This window comes from Temnothorax longispinosus, chromosome 4, assembly GCF_030848805.1.
Source record: "Temnothorax longispinosus isolate EJ_2023e chromosome 4, Tlon_JGU_v1, whole genome shotgun sequence".
Classification (NCBI taxonomy): Eukaryota; Metazoa; Arthropoda; class Insecta; order Hymenoptera; family Formicidae; genus Temnothorax; species Temnothorax longispinosus.
The window spans coordinates 19,020,377-19,045,750 of record NC_092361.1 but is presented as its reverse complement, the minus strand read 5'-3'; the positions used below and the strand labels follow the sequence as shown (position 1 = coordinate 19,045,750).

The following is a 25,374-nucleotide window of genomic DNA, read 5'->3' as shown; positions in this document are numbered from 1 at the left end:
TAAATATAAATGAGAATATTGAAATAGAAATGAGAATTCAAAATCTCGTATCGATTCGTTCGAATGTGATTGGGGAAAATGATCGAGATAAAGTCACGCAGGTGGAAGATATTGCTCGCATTGCTCGGAATTTGATTTATGAAGCGATGACGCTTTAAATGGATGTCCCAAGCGTGGATCGTAACGCGATCTGACCACACACAACGCGTGCTCTCGGCCGATATCACTCGCAATATCTCTCTCTTACGGTGTGTAAAGGTCCAAATTAATGTTATTCCTAATGTCACGTGGGATTTATACGCTGAAATTATAACATGTAGAACCGCCTCTCGTCGGGACGCGAGAATATCGCGATGCATTTACGATGCACGACGTCCGCGTGTGAAAAAGCGAGCATCTCCCAGCAAGAGTAGGAGGTGAAAGGATTTACGTCTTTTTATAATACAGAGATGCAGCGTTTTTTTTTAACCCTCACGCGAGCGAATGCTCTCAAAGGTGGACAACGACGAATATATCCTCGGAATTCCATTCTACATCGGCACGCAGAACTCGGTGTTTCAGGCAAAAACTCATTAAGGCGACCCCCACAGAGTCATCCTCCTAGACAAAACTGACAATCCTGATGATCCTGATGCTGGCAGACAGGTTGGTGCCTTCCTTACAGTGAATTCCTGGAAGAGACTCCTCCACCAACCTCCGCTTACCTGGACAGGTGCGCGGTTTCTGCCCTACGGCAAAAGCTAGCTATACGGGTGTCAGGAACGTATCCCTTGAATTATTACATTTCTTCAGGTCCAGCTTGGTAGTTGTCTAATGATTTTTTTTTTCTTAAACGACACAATCTCCGAACGAGTTATCGTGCGAATCTCTTCCTTTCCGCGATTTTCCTTGTTCTTTATACTTATAATTTACACGACAGCATTGTATCTCACACATGTTTTTTGTCATATCTTTTCCTTATTATGATGCGTTCTAAATTAATGTTATCATTAACACTTTGACTGCCAAGCTAATTTTAGCATTGAGTTTAATAAATCTAGTACCTATATTATTTTAATACTTTCCTGTTTTTTTATGTCATAATATAATTTATATTGTTTCTTTAGTGTCGTAAATACTTAATAATATTATTCTTAATCGTTTAATTAAAACCGTCACCCACAAATGGATGACAAAGCCTTTTGTGGAAATTTACGCGTCACTCAGATGGATGACATGGCAGTCAAAGTGTTAAATAATTTGATACAAAAAACTAACTATGCAATATTACAGTTTGAAACTGAGAAAACAAATATCTGACGTGTTACATTTTTTTTTCATCTATCTACTCTAACGTCTAGTTTTCCACTTTTAATTAAATATCGTATACAGTTATCCAGAAGATAACTGCATTTCTACATATTGATTACTAATAGAAGACAGCACATGAGAGAGATTATTGATGGAACTAATTCAAGAAATTGTGTAAATGTCTGTAAATAGTATTTATCTACTCCTAAGATACTGATATGATATCGATATATGTACATACTACAAAATAAAATATTGATACGTTTTGCCCACTATTCTGATGTTTTTATTGTACGAGTGCTACGTATCTTATAATTAACATTAATCATACGTATGTGGCAAATATGTAGTAAATACATATCGAGCTTTTTTTTATTATTTTTGAAGAAGTGATTCAATTTCGGAATACAGAGCGCGGAACAGAGCGCAGAAGAATCAACGAAAGATGTTGGAAATCGCCACCCCTTAAGATGAAACGATGAAAAATGCCGGCCGGTTGAATGATAAACGATCGCAAGCTCATAACCGACCGAATGATACACTCAAGAACTCATTGTTCGAGTGAAGTTTTCAGGTGGTTCCCTTCCATTGTCAGCTGCGCGGCTTCGTATTGTTGTGACGTTGCCGCGTGATGAAGTGACCGAAAAAATCTTTCGCGCTCCGAGGAAAGAAGGAAAGGATGATTGCGAGTAGAGCAACGCATACACGCCCGCGCGCGCACCCACACACGCCATACGAGCCTGAAAACTACGATCAACTTGCGTGAATAACGCACAAAGTCAGACGATAATAGCTCGAAGCAGGTTCTTTCTATTTTTATCTTCAAATCGATTCGCTGTGCTCTTTCTTTCACGATTTCTAAATGTGGAACAGCAGACGACAATGTGATTTTTCGCAGCATAGATCAATGCGATTATCCGTACCAGAATCCTTTCAGGCAAAAAGAAGAACGCAAGAAACCATGGACGGAACATAATACGCATAATCACACTACAATATAAAAAAGAATCAAACTATTATATTAAATGTACGTCATACGAAATCGATGAAAGTAAAACAAAGAGATAAAAAGACAAATTTAAAAAATTCACACGCGCAAAAGACTGCGTATATATGTGCGCGGTTCCGTGTCAGGCCCAGCAGATCGTGAGAATATGTCGATAGACTTGTAAACAGATACCGTCCTGGTTTGGACGTTACCAATCATCGCTCGCGCAGAACGACCGGCAACTGAACGCACATTCGGAAGTAGAAGGCGCGATCCTAGGCCAGTGGCGCGTCCCGTTCGCATCCGACACCGTTCGCCCTCCTTCCTGCCGCGGTTGTCGTCATTGTTTCATTGTGTTATAAACGCATTGCGTGCGCTTAGTGCGTGGAGCGAGGGTGTATCGATTGCCCCGCCCCCTGCTGCGTAGCCATGACGACACACCCTATCCTATCTAACCCCTAGTCTAACCCCCGAGTACCCCCCCCCCTCTCTCTCTCTCTCTCTACGTTTCAACCCCTCGCGCGTCAACATAGGTTCTCCTCCATCCTTTGCGTCATCCGGAGCCCGAAAAATCCTGAGTCGCATTCTCCAGGAGAAGGACGAGGTAACAGTGGACAAGGAAGGCCTTGTCATCGGTCTGATAAAACAAGCGACCTGTCACGACCTTCTCGCACATTGGAAACCTGTCATCGTCTACGATTACGCGAACCATGCTCGTGGATTCGAACTGTGATATTTTTCGCGTTATATATCTCTACGTTTCCTAAAAGTGTTATTGTATTTAACTGCTTCTTTAAAGCCCTTGCACTAAAGAAAGAACCACGATCCAATATTGCTCATTTGACATTCGCAGACACAAGATAAATGAGATGTTTCAAAGTATTATACATGCGCGAGAAAGATTTTAACAATGTCGGTTTTGAAAATATTGTGCGCGAACATATTTTTGTATTTATTTTCTCCGTTTTTGTTCCTTTTTATACAATTACTATTAATAATCTATTGAAACTAATTAGCTATGTATTATTGTACATATATGTATTCACAATGTGCTTATTCGCAATACATAATATTCAGGATATATTGAAAAAAATTCAATTATTTCTTTGTATCTTAATTTTAAAAATATAAGTAACCGTTTTCAAATTTTACGTCTAAAAAATCTCCAATAAAGAATAACGTTTCTCTTACATAGTTGCTTTTTTCTATATATACTCTCTTAGCATGAGACGCTATTGCGAACACAAAAGATTCGGACAAATTTGTCAAACTATTCAAGTAGTTTTCTAGAAGTAAAACTGAGTTTCAGAATAAACTACTTAAAACAGTTCAAACAAGACTATAAGTAATAATCGATTTATTCGATCAAGTTAAATATTAAGAAAGCGAAAATAGTATCCATTACAAACAGAGGATTAATAACTTTTATGCGTTTTATTAAATCTAAAGAAAGAGGAGTCTAATAAATCGAATAGTTTAAATAGTTTAAGTATACTTTAAAGTTTAAACAATCTGTGCAATTTAAGGTTCGATTTTGAAGTTGTTACTGTTCGATCACACAAAAATTGAAATATCTAGTATACATATTTTAAATGTGCAAAAGTTCGAAATTTATTAGTTTTTCAGATAACTCACACTTAGAATAATCTATAAATAAAAATAACAAATGTAATAAACCAGCTCGGAGCAAAAAGTTTCATCGACAAAAGAGAAGATTATGAGAGTGAGGTTTCTCTGGGAAAACAACAATTCCCGGAAAGTCGTGGAGAGAGACCGAGTTGAGAAATTTTTAGGGCCTGGAGGGTCCCGAGAGAATTTCCTAAGCTCAGTTCGTGAGTCCCAGTCGAGAGCACAATACGTCTCATTATGTTATCCGCGCATCTCTCGACATAGCCATTTATCATTCCTCCGCCCGTATACCAATATATCGATCCCCTTCTTATGTGCGTAAAACTCGAGCCCGTGTGGCGGCGGCGGCGGCGGCGACCTATCTCGAGGCCCGTGGTACGTGGTTCTCGCGCGAGTCTTTGTCTATGATGGAAGAAAGGCACTCTCTCGCACGTTGCGGGAACACGAGAGGAACGAGACGCGCGCGGCCCGTAGAAATGGAAAACGATCGTCTTGCCGATCGTGCGAACGATACGTGAGGCGATTTACGGATAGTGGATCGCCATCCGGAGTTCCGCCGCGTGGGCCGCGCCGCTCGTAATGGACCGCAACTTTAAACAAACCCGTATTCCGAGACTTGAAGAGCGATGTAAATTATTCGAGCGAGAGGAGTGTTATCGAGCGTGTGTACTTGCAGGCAGTTACAAATAGTGTTTCAGCGCTTGTGTCATTATGCGTCATGACGGTATCTCTTTAAGGCGCGAGAATCGCCACGAGAGATTGACGAGATACGAGACACATCTTTCGAGTCATTACGATGGAAGTTGAACTGATCCTTGAGACAATCAAGGAAATCGCATTTCGTGCATACACTTCATAGTTTAAAAAACGAATATAACCATTCCCAAGCGATATCAACAGTAATTAAATTTTAGGGTACAAAGACCCGTGTTTAAAATATTGTGATTTACCGGCGCAGAGAGTATACACAATGAGGTGATGTCACTCGGCGAACGGAACGGGGAATAATTAGAGCTGGCGGAGAGAAACGCACGGATATTTCAGTGCAATGTAATGTAGGCGACAGCAACGACGATCGAAACAGTTCGTTTGCGCCACTTATTATTCATGGAATCGCGCTCGCTAATGTGTCTGGTGCTGCGTGTCCCCACATACGTACACACACATGCACGCATACGCACGCATACAGACGCACGCGGTGGTTAAGCTTGCTGCGCACGGTTACACGCACGTGGGTGGTACAGGGGTATGTGCGCAAATGAGCGCCAGTGGAAGATCGCTCGACGTCGGCTCACGAATATATGTATGGGAAAGAAAAATCATCCATCACGTTCGAGGCCATCCGAAGTTGGCAGTGGTGGACGGACGATGTTTTGGGCATCGTTTCTCTATGGACGCGCGCGTCATAAAATTGATGAGCGTCTTTGACTAATTTATTACGCTGAAAAAAACGCACTGAAATTCATAATGATCGGGGTGAGACTCACTATTTTTTTTATAGCCTCCTCGAGACGCGCACGTTTCTACCTATCGTTCCTGGAGCGCGGTTGCAGGTCCGATTATGAAGATTATGAATGATTGTAAAGCTTATTTCTTAGATTATTTAATGAGAACGATGGTCCAATAGTCTTTCGTAGAAAATATGCAGCTATTGGCTTGTATACATCAATGCCTCAAATTTTTAACGAAAATTGAGGGATCAACAGTCTCTCAGTTACGAGCAGTTGGAAATTCAAGAATATTCAAGCATCAGAAATCAGAATCACAAAAAAACAAGGTAACTTTATATTTCTTACCAAAATATTAAAATGTTTAAAATAATACCTTCAGTCTTACTATTTACTATCTAACATCTAAAGAGGTATCAACTCCAAATTGATCACAAATTTTACAAACAAAAATTTGCGATCAAAAATGAGAACTATAATTTTTAATACTATTTAACACTACATATTAATATTATTATATGTTATAATATTATAACATAATTCTCTCTGTAATGTGCTAACAATTAAAATATATATAATTAAAAAAAGATGAGATATTTCAAAAAACAAATATTTTTACATGCACTGAGAAAAAAAATCGTAGATTCAAAGAAATATTATTTGATTCAACTAAATGCAGCGGTCACGGGCTGTCAAGCTAACATTTGTTAATTCAAAAAATATTATATTTAAATAGATTCAGAATTTCTTGATATTACTCACGTATATTTGATTTAAATATATTAATATTTGCATTAAACAAATCACTACAACTAAACGAGTTTAGTCAAATTTACAACATTTTTTTCTCAGTGTGTGTTGAGATATTGCTTGCAATGACACTTTGCGCAAGATGCACAATTATCTCAGTTTCCAAATTCTTTTTCCCGATCTTAATAACAATATTAATATTGATTGTATGCACATACCTATGTATTCAAAATCTTAAAGTACAATTGAAACGCGAGGTGGTGGGAGAGCGTGCGCGCGCGTTTACCCAGAGGTTTCAAAGGCCTCATCTCTTTCCAACTACGGCGCTTAATTAATAAACTTGCGATCTTATCGAGCGCAACAAGACACACATTCTCCCTTCTGCATCATGCCTGCTCCTTCGTGTTCTCTTGTCTTTCCCGTTACCTCGGCGTTCGCTCGGCATTTTTCTCTTTCTTTACCGAAGGGGAGGCGCGATTTTTGAATCGGGCAAACGCAAGCACTCGCAAGCGTGAAAAATGATGCAATTTTCGCGGCACGCCTCCTATAGCGCGCCTGAATCTCGCGTATAAAGGTGCCTATTAGGTATACCTACTTGGTCCCGAGGTGTACGAGGCGTCGCGTTGATCGTGCGCGAATCTACTGGGTGCTCCTGCAATTCGAAATGCCGCTAAATTCGTTCCGCCGCGCTTGAAATAAAACGAAAAACGAAGACACCCCGCTCGATATTGCTTTTTATCGAGATTTGTTCATGTCATATCGCGAACGTTTCTCTCCTAATGATCCATTTATATCGGCGCGTTACAGAAAAATCTACAAGGGCGAGCGCTTTTTAGCACGGTATTTTTTGACAAGTAATAACGCTGGTGCGTATAAAGGTGAAAAATATAAATAAATTGATCAATCTCGAATCTTTTTAGATTCACTGTGATTCACTGGCTTATAAAGAACCGCGTGTTCTAAAATACTCCATCGAATTTATCAGAAAATTACTGGAGCATGTTATCTGCGTATTCTACAATAATTACGTATACCGTATAATAATAATTTTACTTGTTTTCAGAATCAAGGAAGGCTATTTACATTTTCAGTCTTATTCGTAGCAATATAAAGAGAGAGGTTCAATATATACATTGTATAAAATGTAACAAATCACACATGTGATATATGTATATATAGTACGTAATGCAGGTATGTGTACACTCACCCACCGCAGGGTCCTCCGCCGCCATATACCAACAGTGGGACTTTATGAAAGAGACAGATGGAGGTGAGGGCGCGTTCGAACATCTGCCGGTGATGTGCCCCTTGATATCGATCAATTACATCGTCGTGCATACCGGTCGGTCGAACGATAAGACAATGTCTTCACGCGTGGCCTTTACACAATGCCAACCTCATACTTTTTAAATAATAGCATGTCATTCGTTTTATTCGCGTGATTATGAAGGAAAGAGAAATTGCTCTCAGTGCTCGGCAGTTTTGATAAATAACATCGCTCGAAGAATTACGTTCTTACAAATATGACTTCTAAAACGTGTGATATCGTCAGATGAGGATGATAACAATTCCATCCGGATAAGAAAAACGATAAGATTTTATCTAAAAATGAATTATATGTTTCGTTTGTCAAATATCTTATGTTCATAATTGAATAAGAAGCAAAAATATGTGAGATAAAAAGTTGAAATCAAGTTTCTTCCGATAAAAAGATTCCGGTCTTTCTTCAACGCTAAAGATAGACAATCTACGAGGCGAAGGATCGAGAAATCACATGGATCGTGAGAGGCTCCACCTAACTGAGAATCGTACTCGAGTAGGCTCCTCACCTCTTCTGCTATTGGTCGACACGTGGCCCGCCATTGTTTCATTCACGCCTGTTGCACATTTCTCGTTTATCTCGTTCGGTCTCTTCTAGCTTTTACATTTCTATGAGATATCGCAATATTCAAATCCGAAAATATACTGCTGTTCAATTAACGTTAGATCGAAATGCGATTTCTTGGAAATCGCGTCAATGTGAAACTAAAGCGTATTCTTTGTCTATATTCGTCTTTTGCAATTAATCTGCGCGTGCGATTGCTCATATATTTCTAATAACGTTATTTTATATCTAAACAAACTTTATTTTGTATACTATATTATATTATGACACGGAAAATAAAATGGTACATTTTTTATATAAATAGAATGTTATGATATAGAAATTTATTTTCATTTTTTATTATGAAATTTATATACAAATTTTTTCCTATCTCAAAAATGTGTAAAAAATGAACATCCAAAACATATATAATTAGAAAACTGATGTTCACAAATATCATAAATAATTATAAAATACGATTTTATTATATGACCTGCACTATGTTGTGGGAATATTTGAAAAGACGATAATAAATGGTAGAATAAATCTTTGATTTTTAGCGATCCTTAGAAAAATAAGCAAAGTCTGGGCGTGTTCAATAGAAAAATACAGTCTGCGCATTCCTAAGGAAGCGGTCACGCTTTGAAAGAGTTGCAAAAGAATGAAATCCTTATAATCTCAGAAAGCTAACTCGATAGGAAGAATGACCACTTTGTCTGTCTTTAAAATGGTTACTTTGTGAGGGTAGAGTCAAACCGAACCATTTAGGCAAATCGCTTGTACACAAAGGACCAATAACAATTCAGCAACTGACATGTAAAACAGACAGATTCTGCAAAAATATCGAAATAAAATATATCGGAGCATCGTGCATAAAAGTCTCAAAATAATTGTTTATGAATATATGAATACAACATAAAACACGCATTTTCAAGGATTTCCTATACAGAAAGGCAATACTTGCATACAAGGTTTCCTACAATTTGATGAAACAAAAAGAAAGAAAAAGTTATTGTAGAATATTTCATATTTGTATGGCCTGAAGATAACAGTCTAATGTATAGACTTCTCATTATGATCTCATCTTCTAAGAAAATCAATAATTCTTTAAACTATCGCCTATCAAAAGTATTTTTCTATGACCGTAGAGAGATCTACTAATAGTATTTCGAATTCAAATATTTTAACTAATCCGTCACCTACGTAAATTTTTCAAAACAGAATTTTTCATTTGCCATTTACTATAGAATAAAAAATCGTACAGTTAAATATCTATGAATGAAAGTCAGATTTATAAACATCCGCACATATATTTTCACAAAATCACATAAGTATTAGAGATTTTAAAGCTAGAATCTTCTTTACTTTGTCATGTCAAAAGGAATCAGTGGTTCTACAACAGGTTGGCGACAAAGTCGCCGTCATGAATGTGAACATTGTAAAGATTCCTAAAAAATTTCCTTTGCCAATCTGCATCAGCACGAAACAACAATTTCTCAACGCCAGAAAAGAATTGAAAAGACGAAACTCCGTAAGCCGGTTACCCAAAAAGGCCAAAAGAAAGATCCTGAAACGAATTTACAGATGAGCGAATCAGACTGAAGTAAAACGGAAAATGCCGGTTTCTTTAATCCTCTGAAAGGTTTTCTTAAACTCAAATAAATAAGTTTAATACGGTTTAATAAGTTAAAATTTGGCAAAAATTAGCAATGCCTTTAAAAGCATTTATAGATAAGCGATTATACAAAAATTACTTTTTCACTTGAAATAAACACGAGAATTTTATTTAATTTAAGTGCAAACGTGAAATTTTTATCTCGTATTACATTAGATCCTGTCAATTGATGCGTATCTTTTCGACAACGTACATAACAATTATAAAAATAAAATAATAATCATGACTCGAATGATATTTACATAATACGAGTTGCCGCATACGTAACACCCGATAGAAGTGAGAGCTAAGTATCATGTTTCACGATGTATAATTACACAACGAAGTAATATTACACACATATATGCGCAATTAAAATACACGTTTCAAAGTAAGAGAAGTATTTATAATAGTTTCATCAGTAATATCATACGAACAAATGCATTCATTTGGCGTGCGGTATATGTATATCTCCCGGTAAGAAAGAACGAGGCTAACAGGTTTTTGCATCATGTCTGAAACAGCGGTAGATAGATTGTCCTTTTGCGGTCCCTTGCGTTTACGCTAACTCAATTAAAATTATAATAGTATGCTTGTAAATTATCTATAATTCTCAAACAGCGTTAAATAAACTTTTCAAAGTCACTCGGCTCAAAGATATCTCGATTTATTTCAACGCAGATCAATGTCCAGCATAATAGAGAGAAGTAAATTCTCCCTAATTTAAAATTCTTTTATACAAGCGATTTGGGTGTAAAATCACGACTTTAAAATAAAAGGAAAACGCGAGCCAACCGCTCACGATTTTGTCCGAGAGCAAGCTCACCTGTCATCGGACAAACAATGGCAGACAACCGAAACGAGAGAACGAGGAGGTGGTACAAGGTGGTCGAGGAGAAAAAGAGACAAACAGCGCGTAAATAAGTGTAAAAAGGGGCAAGAAGAGAGGGGAAAAACGGGATGATCGGGGGTCCACGAGAGATGGAATTCCCTGTCCCTCCCTATCCTAGTGGCATCCTCTACCTCCGTCGCGAGACTATAATTTGGTCCTTGGAGTTGCCACGCCCACGCATATACATCACCCTACTATCGAGATCTCGTGAGTCAGATAAGGCTTGTCACTTTGTCGGCGTATGTATACGTACGCGCACGCACACACGCGTGCGAAATACGCGCGGAATAGTGGAGATGAGAATCCGGATAACAACTTTGACCGGGAAAGTAGGAGAACCTGCGGACGAGGCTGCAGCCGCAGTTGATCCGAGTCAACTACACCACGTCGGGTTGAAATCGAATTCCATATTGGTACTGGTCGCGCGCGCCCGCATATACACGCACACTCACACATACCCTGTCTTTCCTTCTATATTGTACGCGTAATTAAGGCGACTCTTCGTCGCGAGGGATAAGATGGGATAAGATGAATGTCGACCGGGAGTTATAAGACGTAGTTATGAATATTTATGAAACAATACCAACACAAAACACATCACTCTGAGTGATGGAGTGTCCTCTAGGATTTATATATAATTTAATTATCTGTTATAAATATATAATAGATTTTTTGTCATGAGACATCGAAATTTTGATCGAAAGAGAAACCTTGCAATCGAGCGATCGAACTAGAAGGTTTGTTAGCTATGTTGTTGCCAAAAAAAAGTGGCTGGAAGAAAATAGCATGAGCGCGTAATCGGACCCTTGATTATGACCATTTCAAACCTTCTTTCGGTGATTCCGTGCATCAGTGTCGTGACAAGGAATCTCGACGCTTTTGACACGCGTTACATCCGTATAGCGGAATATCAACCTGTCAGAGATGTTGCAGGGTGTGAAACCTCGAGTGAGTTGGTATATACGCGTATACCCGCTCGGATATACGCGTATACACAACGCATAATATACCAGGTGACCCTCCTCAAACCGAACCACGCCTAGTTAGCCACCATTGTGCACTCTGAGAGTTTATGAACTGGAAACGAATAATCGCGCTCTTGACAACTTGATCGTTATGCGACTCTGGTAAATCCTACCTTCTTCGAGGAAAGTTTATCTCTTTCGGGGGCTGATCTGTGCCTGTGATATATTCTAAGCTCTTACATGAATGTAAATATACTATAATTGATTACTTATACGAGTATTATATAGACATATATCTATATTTTTTAAATATACTATTTCTTTTCATCAGGATATTTTCTTTAGCGAATAAAAATTTAATAAAAAGTAAGTTTTTAATAAATTACCTAGCAGTAATAATAAAAGATTTTGTTACTCTGCGTTGTCGCATTATGTGCAATTTTTTCATTCTCAGTAGCATAAACGATGTAAAAAGCGTGCGATTGGTATTCATCAATATTCAGCGATCATTGCCTCTCCGACTGGTTATTCGATCTTATTTATGACGTTTCGCGATTTAATAATGCCATTGAATCTATTGAATTATACACGATGTAATCCTACATGTCAGGCGCCGCGACCAAATGAGAAAAGTTGTGCTGACCCACCGCAATTTTAATCCGTCGTCGAGTCACGTGTTGTCAAAGTCCCCCATCGCCCCATGCTATCTGCGATTGCGCGTGGAAGATCAACGTATTATCTTCCGCCAACAACGCGCGACCGCTTTTTACCGTCGCGCGTTATTCACCGCGTTCTACAAACGTGAATTTCTCGTATATACGGGTGGGCAAAAAGAGAAAGAGAGAGAGAGAGAGAAAGAGAGAGAGAGAGAGACAGAGACTGTCCTAAGTAAATAAAATCGCGCAAACTCTGTACCCCCTCGTGCAAACGCTTCGGGGGCTAAACTGCTCGTTTGCGCCGTCATATTTAATTCCAAAGTCATCCCGGCACACGTGCGCCGTTGATCTCATTGACGTTGTGTCGCGTATTAATATTGCAAGCTCGATCCCCAACGAAAGAAGAGAAAGTTTAAGTCTAAACGTCAACGTTCTGCATTACATATATTTTTGAAATTATCGTCGCGTTAGGCGGCGTGTACATAAATATATCCGACGTGATAGCTTGATTGCGGAACAATATTACGGAAAAGTATACATATACTTTTTATTTTCCCACGGGTAAAATATTCTCAAGCGTATTATTGATGTCGCCATTGCGAGGGAAAAAGATGATCAATAAGTAATGTAACTGATGCGAGTGATATTTATGAACTTCGCAAGTTTTTGTACAATTTCATTTAGGATCTTCGCTTGCATAATCTAATATTACAAAAATTCTAGTTTGACAAGATTTTACGGCTTCTGCTTGTAAGTTTTTTTACACATATAATTTTAAAAATATGTTTGAAGATCCAGTACCTTTTCAGTATAGTATAATTTGATTGTAAATTAGTATGGTACGTGCTGTCACATATTTTTGTTTCTGGCGACTTATGGAGGAACCGTCCTATAATTCTAAGACGTACAAGCAAAGCGGTATACCGAAGATTTAGCTCACACAAGCGAGAAACCGCGGCGTGTGAGAAAACATATAAATTTGCGTTCTGTATCGCGTGTAACTCAACCGTGAGTAAACCGGCGCGTTTCACTTTTATTTCTCCTAAAATCGTTCATTCGGCAGAGAATCGTCGGACGGTCGTAAGTTCCCTTGACCTATGTTCGCGCGCGATCTTCTCCTGGAGCGAGAGGGAAAAATAAAGCGAGAAAACGAAGCGATAAATAACGACGCTAAGTATCTAGGTGCGCCCGTGTAGTTACCCTTGCGCAATTATTATTCGCCCGCTGCGGCGAGACGCGCACGAGCGCGGGCATTGTAAAACGCGTGCGAAGACGATCTCGTTCCTCCTTGCTCGCTCGACCATCCTTGTTCCTCAAAGAATGCATCGCGGTGTTTTTCCAACTGAAGGATGAAGTTTTCGTTTCGCATCCCGGCAAATGATACGATTGTGAAGGTAGACCGACACGGATATGCCTAAAAGGTATTTTGCCCAACACGGACCTACCTGACCAACAAACTTGACATGAGAATCAAGTTGAATCTATTGTCACAATCTCTAACAATAAGTTTAAAAATTCCATCAAAAAATTGGAAATTTACATAAATTCTACTTAACGCCAGTTAATCGCTTTGCCGTAACACCGTAGGGAATTTTGATAATAACGAATATAACAATCGACCTGCATCGAAGACCCTTGGTTGAACGGAACTGATGGCCGATCGAACGTTCATTTTTCAACAGTCTCACGACAAATCTGTACAAAGCGACGCTATTCGTGAAACGTCAAATAACCACGACTCCGTCCGTCACGTAATACATCTCTGACGATTGCAAAGTGAAATCCGACGAAGGGGCACAATTGACCGATGAAGCCACTCGACCTACTTTCTTAAATAAGATCATTCGTTCTCCTTGATGCTCGCAATATTTTAAATTGGACAGTGCACGAGCGAACGATGCGTACACGTCGATGTAATATCGGATGCTGCTGTTTTTGCCGCAAAAATAATCGACTGAAACCATAAGGTAATTTTATGGCTAGCACATTTTTTCGAGAGATTTGACGGCCGGCTATTATTTATCGCAATTTCTTAACTGTCATCGTTAAACATTTTGCCAATTCTGTTGAGAAAAGAACCTGCTTGAAGTCTCAAATCTGTATTCTGGCTCTTTATATTATAACAAATTTAGTATTTAAAATTTATTTATTAATTTATTAATTTCTTCCAACAGGAAAATTATCTCCAAATTCATTAACAAAATCAATTACATGGTAATAATAATAAAAAATAATTAATAATATATTCAATATATATATAAATATATAGTATATAACGCAGGAACTTCGAAGTATATTATTGCATTCGATCAACAATGATAAGATAATATGTATTGGATGCATCGAAAACATATATTGTATAATCAATTATCGACGTCCAAGGAGGACTAACGTCTTTAAATAATTCATCCGGAGACTTCGAGGATGAATCGAAGGCCGTTCGGGATCAGATGCAAATCAGATTCATTAGCGTTAAGCCAGACCGGGGGGCGGAGGGAGTCGCCTGTACAACCCCTCAACGTAAACACTGCCGGCACTGCGTCAACCTCCGCTCCCGAAGGGTTGTTATTGCGCGGTTATATACCAACCCCTACTGGTATTCATCTCTTTCGCGAAGTACATTTGCACTTTGTGCAAATACTCTTTGTATTTTGGTTTACTTACGAACGCGGAAATACTTAAAAATTGTTCTCATTCCATAGAAACTAAGTTAGAATTCATGTTTGCAGTCATTACGTTATCACAAAGATAATTACTAAAGAAACTAATACTATATGTAATACATAATACGATAAATATGTAAAAAGAAATAATTTATTTAAAAATCTACCTGTATATCAGAGTTTAAAATAAATAAAATAACTGTCACTTCAGCCATATATTAAAATTATTTTGTAAAAAATGTAGAAAATTTATACATAAAATAATGACTATAATAACTATAATTATAATAAAGGAATGCACACATAAAACAAGGAAAATCGATTATACATTACATGTATTAAATGATCATTAGGGTAAACTCGGGTAAGATGGCTATACAGGAAAGATGGCCAACCCATGTTCATTCGATGTTTCATAGCGAGCTAGGTTGAAAGAACATAGGTTGGTTATTCTCCATTCATATTTGCCTTCTAATCAGAGACAAGCGCGTTAATGGAAGTAGTTGCATTCAATGACTTCAAACAATAATTCACACAAAGTGCATGAAAGATACATCCAGCAAAAGAGAGCAATAAATGTCGGTAAATAACAGTATGAAAAATAGCGCGTTACATACAATGGATAGTCATGTCTGGCATAAAATATGCGTAAGGTGCACGAAGCGATTAGTCTCCCGTAAGAGATTGATCGTAAGTTCTTTCGAAATATTAGTTCTAGAAAAGTTCTTACTCTTTGATCTTTTAAACAATAAAAATAATACGATACACCTATATGTCTACACATTTTAAAAGTGAATAATATTTTGTGGGCGTTAAACGAATTACTGTTCACATTTCACGTTCGGAGGAATTGCGTGTTTTTCTCACCATTTTTACTGTTGCGATTAAGAGAGGCTTATTCGCAAATAATAGGCTTATTTCGAGGCTCGTTAAAAACAGCCGCATAATCATAGCATAATAGATTCCAAAAGCCGGAGCGTGTCAAAAGCCGCATTGGCGCTGTCACGATGATCGAAAGCAATGATCGCGCGTAAATACTTCTGGATTGGGATCAAGTTCCGTACTTTTCCCTAGGGCGGGTCACGGGAGCACGGAGATATACCCTCGAGATTACAAGGATTACGCGGAGATTGAATCACTTCCCAGCCACCCCGCACGAATGCCTAAATGTGTCTCTAGCAAGCTGTCCCTTAATCATTGTGTCTTTACCAGAGGTCGTTATCGCGCTTCCGATCCGAAGTTATACGTGTCCTGAATTGCATATCATCAGAAAGCGCTCGTTACCACGCGCCAGACCGATTATTATTCATTGTGAATTATAAATTTTTCTCGATTTAACGAAACTCGCGAGTTTGTCTTGCGCATTTTGGACCGTTTTATTGAACGTTAACAGTGTATAGGGTAAGCGAACCTATTTCGGAACAACAGCTATTTCGGAATACTTGAATTTTTCTCATTACGGAACATTATGATGCTCTTTGTCACCAATATCAAAATTTGAAATTACGTGACGACTAACATGAAACAAATTAAAGTGCTCCGAAATAGGTGCTGTTCCGAAATAGGTTCGCATATTCAAAAGGATTAATAACAACGGTATCGAAATGCATAAAATATTCGTAATTAACTATATTATTTAAACTTCTCGCTCCTAATATCTATCGGATTTATAATTTCACTACATTTTTAGGTATTAATAAAAAGTTCTTTATTTGAAACAGCTAATAGAGCAATATAAAAACACGTTAGTATTTCTCTAATTATCCCTACAATGTGAATTCAAATAGATTCATGCAACAGTTTCAGTGGTATTTATTTTCCGCGGAGAAGAAAGAAATTTGGCAACAAATCGCAGGATCCGCGAAGGCAGGAGCGATCGCCGCAAATAAAAATGAGAGATCCAAGAGGGCGAGTGGCCAGAGTTTTTCCCCTTCACGCCTCCACGGGCGAACGATCGCGTCAATTATGTGAAACGCGCGTAATGAAAGCGCCGTCGTGAAAACCAGTTGAAAACAAACTCTGAAAGGATCTTGGCAACCCCTAATCAAGTCCCGTTTAATAAAACCGGGTCCGTGGATCCCCGAGTCTTGCACCCCCGGTGTCGTGGAAGTAGGGGAGGAGAGGAAAGAGGAAAGGAAAGAGAGGAGAGAAGACGAGACGAGGAGAGGAGAGGAGAGGAGGGGTGGGCTCGGCTAATCTGACTTTGATTAAACTTTTAGCGACACCGAAAAGGGTGCCGGGCCGATGGAAACGTGTGCGCGGGGCGGCCGGCGTGTAAGTCGATTTTTATTACGTTCCGTCGCATACATTACGCGCGACGCGCGGTTAATGGGTTTATCGACGCCGCGGGATTACAACAATAAAGTTTTCCGATGCGCCGAAAACCGCATCCCTCGATCAGTCACGTTTATCACGGTCTTTCGCCGCGCTTGTTTGCACATTCGCGAATCTCTTCGAATTATGTTTGATATTCAACGACACACACGTCGAGACGAGACGTTCGTTTCTTTATAGACGTAATTGTCGTCTACAAAAAATTATTGCCTGTCTCGACGACGTTCAAATTTTTATTAACGTATTCTTTTTCGTTTCTGTTATTTTATATCCAGTCGAGGAGAAATTAGCCTGAAGTGAATCCAGTGATATACGAAAAAGTTTACATAATAATTAGGCATAGTTTTAAATAAATAATGAATTTTGATAGGTTAAAAAATATTATGTGTCTGCCCGCGATTCTGCTTCGTTTATTAATAGGACGGCTATTAATGCCTTGTACGGGATTACCTTTTTTCTTATCGTATTATCAGAGAATCTAAAAACAATCATATGGTTTTCGAATTAGAGAACACTTCTATGAATTGTTTTATGATAGAATAATTGGTAATGCACAAGTTATTATTTGCATTATAACGCACGTAGCTTCGATCAGATAATATATGCTAATTCATTAAGTACTTTTCTTATGTATTATTTTTAATACAAAAAACCAGAGGAGTTTTTTAGGTTACCTTTATATGTCAACGTACACATGTAAATTTTGTAACTTCAATTGCATCCGTCCATTACACATAATATCGTGATATACGTATACGTTTCAGTAATTCGCGGTTTTACATCAATCTTTCCTCTTTATGCGATTAATTAAAACATCATTCTCTAATTTGCACGAAAATAAACACTACGCCATTATTATATTATTCTTTAACCGAGTAGGAGTGGAGTATCACTCACCGAAGGAAATGCGCGTTGTTGTTCAGCACGCGTTCTACATCGAAAGCAGTGGCTCGAACTGGCTATAACGACTTTCGAAGATATTTGCGCGATTGAGGCACTATTAAACGCGATTTAAACGTAATTCAACACATGACACGACACACGCGCGATTTAAACGTAAATACAAACAAAGGCATGAATAAACGACCTGTAACCGGTAACTCTCCCTGTCGTTGCGTCGACGAAACTGAAGGCACGCGAAGTCGCCAAGTGTGCCAACCAAACGCGCAGCACACCTTACCGACGGCGATACTGAAACTACCGGTGGGTAACGAACTACCGTTGGCACAGTCGGTAAGTGAAATAATTCAGTTCTCGACCAGTCTCGATCGAGATACTCTCTCTTCGCGGGAAACGCGGGAAACAAGCGACTTGATAGCATTCGAGCCGCATAAGTATCGCACTGTATGCAGTATATCGATGATAATAAATGATAAATTATACTCACTTTGTTCCTCCTTCTCCTCTGCCGCTCTCCTCCTTCCATCGCTCCGATCGCTCCTGTTGACTGTTCAGTGTTCTTTCACGGCGACACTCACGCAGCGCTCACTCGCGAAAATACGCGCACACAATCGTTACGAACACGAGAATCGCGACATACAAGTTTCTTCGTCATAGCGATACGCGGTAGAATGAAACACGAACGATCAAAGGGCGAACGCGCCAAGTTGCGATCCTCTCACGACGCACGTCTCGCAAATTATAACTTACGGGCTTAGCACGGAAATTTTAGCAAACTTCGAATTTACGTTACGCGGCTGGCGAACATTAAAACGCGAAATTTACAACGAGACTTACTAATTGGACGCGTCGCGACTCGCCCGAGACTCGGAGCTCCGTTCCGCTCGACCGTTCCGTGCTCCGTCAGCTCCGTGGCGTTAATGAGCAAACGATTCAAAAGTATCGTTGCCAACTTCATGCCGACGCGGTTAATAAAATCGAATCAAGATGGAGGAGAGATCAATGGCTAAATATAAATCGTTCAAATATCACAATCAACACGTATCAATTAAGCATATATATGAAATACATTTTAATACGATTAATAAACGATACGTTACTGTTTTCTTGAATTACTCGACTCGTATCATCTCCGCAACTCTCATTCCGAAAATCGCGAGCAAGTTTTTTTTTTACGCCGTTGAGAAATCCAGAGAGCGAGACGCGACGTATATTTCATTCACATCCAAGCGTCGTTAAATATAAGTTACTTATCATGATATCGCGACGAAGCAGTGCTTCCCGAATCTCCCGTTTCGACGAATAAACTGTCCAAAATATCGGAGTATTCAATAAGCGGTCGTCGCGGTACGCAAAATCCATCATTACGCGCATTAGTTAACGCGGATCGACGAACGATTATCATGATCGTAATAAGGGGGTGATTGCGTTCAATGTCTCTCTTGTTTTTCGCAATCGCGCCTCGAGAAATACCTACGACGACGCACGGAACGGCTCGCTCACCTGCCTGACCTCCTGCCTATTACCTGCTCGAGTCTCGGCGCGCCATATAATGACGTCACAGGTCGCCGCGCGCCGCGGCAACACGAATGGTGGGGACGGAGTGGGGGTAAATTATAAACAGCCGCGGCTCCGGCTCCATTTAAATAATTTCAAATATTATTGGCGTCGTTGCGCGTTGGCGCGAATGATAGCATGGTGATAGACTTTTTCGTACAACGGCGCGCCGAAATATAAACATTATAAACAATGAGCTATTTCATTGTTACCACGAAATATTCAGGGTCTATCAAATAAACGCGATAAAAAGTACAAACGTACGCCGTGCGTCTATCCCTTGTATTTCATATCAATTATTATACAAACGTGATCGATACCGCCGATTTATGTAATCTCTCTTTCGTTCTCGTTCTTTCTTTCATTCTATCTATCTCTCTCTGTCTCTCTCTCTCATCTCTGTCGTTCCTTGAGAAAAGAAAATTCTTGGACGATTCTTATTCGAATGAAAATTTACCGTTTTCTTCTCTCGCGAAAAAGAAAAAAACGCAAGGGTGTGTGAGGGACAATTGAAACGCGGCAGGATCATTGAATCACTTTATTGTCACACGCCATCTCTGGCATCGGGGGTATATCTTTTATCAGATATATGATACTGGATACAGTCACTAACGCTTTATACTTAATCGTCTCGCGATCTCCTGCCGCGAACTCCGTGAATCAGGTGATCCAGCTCTTTACATATTCCCGAGAGGGAGGTACAACGTTATTAATAGAAACGAAAATGGAACGTTTGCGTCGTACGACGTACGGTAATATCTCGTATTTTCTTGATTTGATGAAAGCGTGAGAAGGGGGAGAGGGACAAAATACGGAGTTCACAGAGTTCTCGGCCGAGGTTTCGCGAAACGTCGTCTAAACGTACTGCTTAAATTCTTTCGTTCTTTCGTAATTTACGTGTTTTTCTTTTCTGTTTTTGTTTAACGAAAAATTACACACTTTCTCTAACGCCCGCTTTTTTCCCCGTTCCCTTCAACATATTCTCTTCCTCTTCCCTCCTCCTCTCTCTTTCTCTCTCACACTCACACACATACACACACATTCTCTCTCTCTCTCTCTCTTTTATTCTCTCTGTCATTTTCTCTCTCATACATGTCATACTTATTCCCTCTTACTTTCTTTCTTTCGTCCGCTCTTATTCTTTAAATAAATTCGGACGTGTTTACTATTGATAAATTAGAAATATATGAATCGCACGTCGCGGACACGTTTCAAGCGATGAGCGACTTCGGACAGCGATATTCCTCTTTTCTCTTCCGCTTTTCGTTTAATATTAAGATCGTAAACTGCTCGCGTTCTTACGACCGACTCGTGACTCGCTCTAGAAAAATATTGACCAAGACGCTCGAAAAGATTCACTACTTTGACTGAAAGTCGTGCGTTTAGAAAAGAAACACAGAAGGGTCTAATTGAGAGATCCGACAATTAATGCGCGCGCCGGCGCGTTTGTCGCAATGTTGTCGAAATCGATCGTAAAAATGATCGACGAAACGATGATATGCGGTCTAATCACTTCCGGTTCCCGGTGCGTTCGGATATATACGAGTCGTTCGTGAGCTTACGATACAAGCACAAGATCGCCTAAGCTACGTCGGACTTCGGACTTTTTCCTATGAGAATAGTCGATCATTCGTTTTACAGCTCGATATATCTTGTATGATTTCCCTTCCTCTTTCTTCTCGTTCGTACACACACATACATACACGCACATCTTCTCTTTCTCTCCCTCTCTCTTATTTTATTTTCCCAGTTTTTCATCTCATGCACTTGATGCACGTACACACACACACGTACGCACACCCACGCGCACGCACATCCTACCATAGTTGTAAACCTAAATTGGCTCTCTAAATTTGACAAAAGTGGTACCCCTTGGCTCTCAAGCATTTTTCATCCGCGTAATGTTTCCTTCTTTGTTATCATTTGTTAGATTCTTCTTTTTTTTTCTCTGAATTATACGCCCCCATTTTCGCATTAGCTTCTACTATTCGAATCGATAATAGTTCTCGGGGTTTCACCCCGATCTCTTTCATTGAGTTAATTAATAATATATAGGTACAAAGTCGGATAATAATTTGTGTTCCGTAGTTTCGTAGTTTAATAATACGTATATACGTGTGTGATTCATGTGATGCGCGTGTCCGATCCTAGAATTGAGCATGCCTATGTACAAATGGGCATGGCAAGAATAGAAATCGACGGGTGCACTCTTCGCGCTGTTTCTCATGACAAATCGACGATTCTAATCGGTATCATACGAATTGTATTAGTATTATTACGGTAGATATCATTCGCGATGAGCGAATTTACGTTACTTTCGTTACACACGTAAAATTTTACGCACACGCAATTCTTCTCGACACGGAGAACAATTTCGTCTGCCACTTCGTCACTACTCTTCGTCTACTACTCGCAGTACGCATAGTCATGTAACAATTGCGAATTTCTCAATTCGCTCGATTGCTCACGCGAGCGCAGTCTTCGCAAATTTTCGTGATACAAATTCTACGATTTTCTCTCAGCTCTAAGTGTAACTTAAACGGATTTGTGTCAATCGTTTTACTTGTCGAAAACGCAAGAAACAGCTCACGAAGAGACGAGTGTCGAGTCAATTTCGCGAAGAATCTTATACAGCTGTCTGTAAACGACACGTTACAAACTGAAGAGTTATCTAGTAGTCTTGTATATTTTATCAGTTAACTATTACAGAATTATGCTTGTGTATACGTCGTCTCACGATCTCGATAAGTTCTCGTGCACTTGCAAAATATGTACTTAGAAATCAGCTTATAGTAATATCTTTTTTTTTTTTCACAACAGTACTTTACATATACATACATCTCTTTGTCTTCGGATAGAACTCTATTTTTCTGTCTTTGTTTTCTCACGAGTAAAAAAGCTTCTTTCTTTTTGCTGTACGCCTCTAATTTAAGCATGTTACAGATATGATAAGATACCACTTCTTTTATACAATTCCCTCGTTCCCCTAAAGCTCGATCGGTCTCCCGATTACGAGAAAGATTACGTTACTTAGGATTTATCGTGAACAATCGGATTATCGGTGACATCTACATAGCTCATCTGTAAATTAACGATACTTGTTATCTCGTTCGTCAAACTCTAAGCTAATTGTAAGTCTTACGTCATAACTCACTTAACGACGGACTGCATGTATTTCGATGGCGTTTCGATATAATCTCAGCACGCGTATCAAACTCCGCGCTTACATTATTCTCGATCTTATCTCAAAGGATCGCGTTTGCAAATCGCATAGAAATATTGATATAGCGAAGAGCGGAAACGTGTGAGAGTGCGAATGAGACAATCGTTTCAAGTTGCAAAGCAAAATATTATATTTGGTCAATCATAGTAAGAATTGTGATAAGAGAGCGACCTTAATATCGCTGAATCTTACGATTTTTATGATTCAAGTGACGTGACGCGAATTATAGAAATTTCTCTACATTCGAACCTATAGATCTCTATCAAATTTTTATAGTGAATCGGAAATTTATAAAAATATACGTAATATACCCATATATATTGAAGCTTGCATGCCGTTTGTCAATTTTTTTCGGTAATATCCAAGGAGTACCTTCCAACTATACGATAATTCGTGATCCAAAGTATGTCACATAAAAAGCTTACTTCGTGAGAGATTAACAAGACTCACAAAGAAAATTTGCGCAGTGATTTTTTCCAATTTTAGTATTCGCTTAACGTATCGCTTCGCAATAGTGCACCTAAATTGTGACATAAATATTAATGCAAATCGTAATAATACCTGAAAAATATTGAAAACTCGCTTTCTTTCACAGACTTTTTCCCTCGTACTTCCAAATCTCATACTATAATTAAATTGAAACGTTTGTCTTTTACACGCTTAGTTACACGCCAAATCTTGAAAACTTCACAAAAAATAATGTTCTTTCTCTTTCTCTCTCTCTCTCTCAATCTCAATCTCAATCTCTCTCTTTCTTTCTCTCGATCTTTCTCTCTTTTTCTCTCTCCCACTCTTTCTCTCTCTCTCTTTCTCTCTCAGAGGGCACAAATGTAATTATTTACTAATTCACAGCAGACGTGCATGTGCATGCTCGCTGAATATATCTTCGCGAGTGTTCGCATGAAGAAAGATCGAACACATAGCACGGTAATTAAGATATAAAATTAACAGCAAGCATTTTTTTTACGCGTTTCTTACAGAGATTTACAAAGCCTCTTAAATATTTAGTGGCGTTTCACTGTTTTTGTACAAAAATCAGTACGAAAGAGAATTTTTGCCGCGACGTGTCCCGTTTACGCAAGTTATATGGGCGGTTTATTTTTTTTTTTTTTTTTATTTGTTTCAATCTGGTTCTTATACGTGAATGAAATCTCCAAATAAAGCTTTCAAACAAAGCTAATTCGTAACTGTTCGGGTAATAGCTTCTTCATTCTGGCTTCGAGATTATTAATTTAACGAAAAGATCCAAACTAGATGTGTAGGAATCGATTTATCAGTCTGCTTCGTACTTGAGAAATATAGTACATATGCCTGCTCCATATTTTCTACGTCATAATAAATACCTCATTTTTTTAGACACAGATTATAAAATGATATCTAAAAAGCCAAGTAACACGTGTTAATACGATAACCAATAAACGTCAGTATTCAGGGAACAAACTGTATAATTAATTATATCATCGTACATTCTAATTATTCCGATGCTAATTACTTAGAAAATGTTAAATTAAATCAAATCTATAAATTAATGGAAAATGCCGAAACTATAACGACGATCATCGTAGAAATCGTAAATCAACGAGAATATAAAGTAAACATCATTACCCATTCAAACCAGCGCGCACATATCGCAAATTCTCATATCATAGTGTTATTATAATATTTACATTAAATAATACATGCTCTGACGGTGACATTTTTGACTAAAAATTTGACAACGATAAATGTCTTTTAGCCGATCGTTTCGGAGATCGACATTTAGTACTTGAACTGTCCTAAATTATATACAAAGTTTGGAAATGTCTTCTCATTTTGAAAATGTCTCAACATTTTTAATCTCTCTCGCGTGCCGTTTAAATGAAGTCCGTGACCGTTTGTCGCTTCATATTTCTCACTATGTTCATGAATTCCTTACTCACTTAACCACATTTAGATTCACTGAAAACGAGTGTCATTGATCGTTCCACATCTTATTTATCTAGTACACCACATTTGAGTTCACATCTATCCCGAACTTGCTTGATTTAGTTTGTTTCACTGCAAATAAAATAAATGTGTTATTAATTATTAATACACAACATCACTTACTTTTTATGAAATATTGAATGATAAAGGTTCTCGTTGCAGATTCAAGCATCGTACGTCATCATATATAGGTATACAAATTCACAATTGTTCTGTCGTGAGATTTCTGCACCATTCAATATCTCAAATTGATTGTATCTTGAAAACATTTCGAGAAAATATACAAGAGGATACATAGGACTCCGAATACGGCACAAACTTACCTTCATTTATTTTTCGCATATTTTTTTATATTCTTAAAAATTCAAGCATATGTATATGTATCAAAAACTTTCACGACTTACTTATTTACAAGGAAGTTTGAACGAGTCATGAAAAAGAGAATGTATAATAATATTGTGCAAAGGTCGAAATTAATAACGTGTTGTGTATCAAGCAATGTCAGGAAATCTATAAAAATCGTTCTTATATGGGCAAGGAAAAATATTAAACTTACAAAGTGCAAATAGCAAATTCAAGGACTACTGGAAATCGAA

The 25,374-nt window shown here is 38.5% G+C and overlaps 2 protein-coding genes across 16 annotated transcripts in view; both read right to left on the bottom strand.

Annotated features, from left to right (window-relative positions):
• Positions 1-17,988, bottom strand: part of LOC139811707 (ester hydrolase C11orf54 homolog) — a 203,145-nt gene extending 185,157 nt beyond the window's left edge. Inside the window, exon 1 of the mRNA XM_071776058.1 lies at positions 17,808-17,988. The gene's annotated coding sequence lies outside the window, so the exon portion shown is untranslated. The remainder of the gene's footprint in view (positions 1-17,807) is intronic.
• Positions 17,989-20,114: 2,126 nt separating this feature from the next.
• The window catches only part of Rim (Rab3 interacting molecule), a 64,933-nt gene continuing 59,673 nt past the window's right edge, over positions 20,115-25,374 (bottom strand). For all 15 annotated transcript variants that reach the window (XR_011731707.1, XR_011731708.1, XR_011731710.1 and 12 more), the window contains one exon: positions 20,115-24,850. Coding sequence is in view for 3 of the 15 variants with exons in the window: in XM_071776051.1 (XP_071632152.1) it covers positions 24,848-24,850 (3 nt within the window). In the remaining 12 variants the exon portion in view is untranslated. The remainder of the gene's footprint in view (positions 24,851-25,374) is intronic.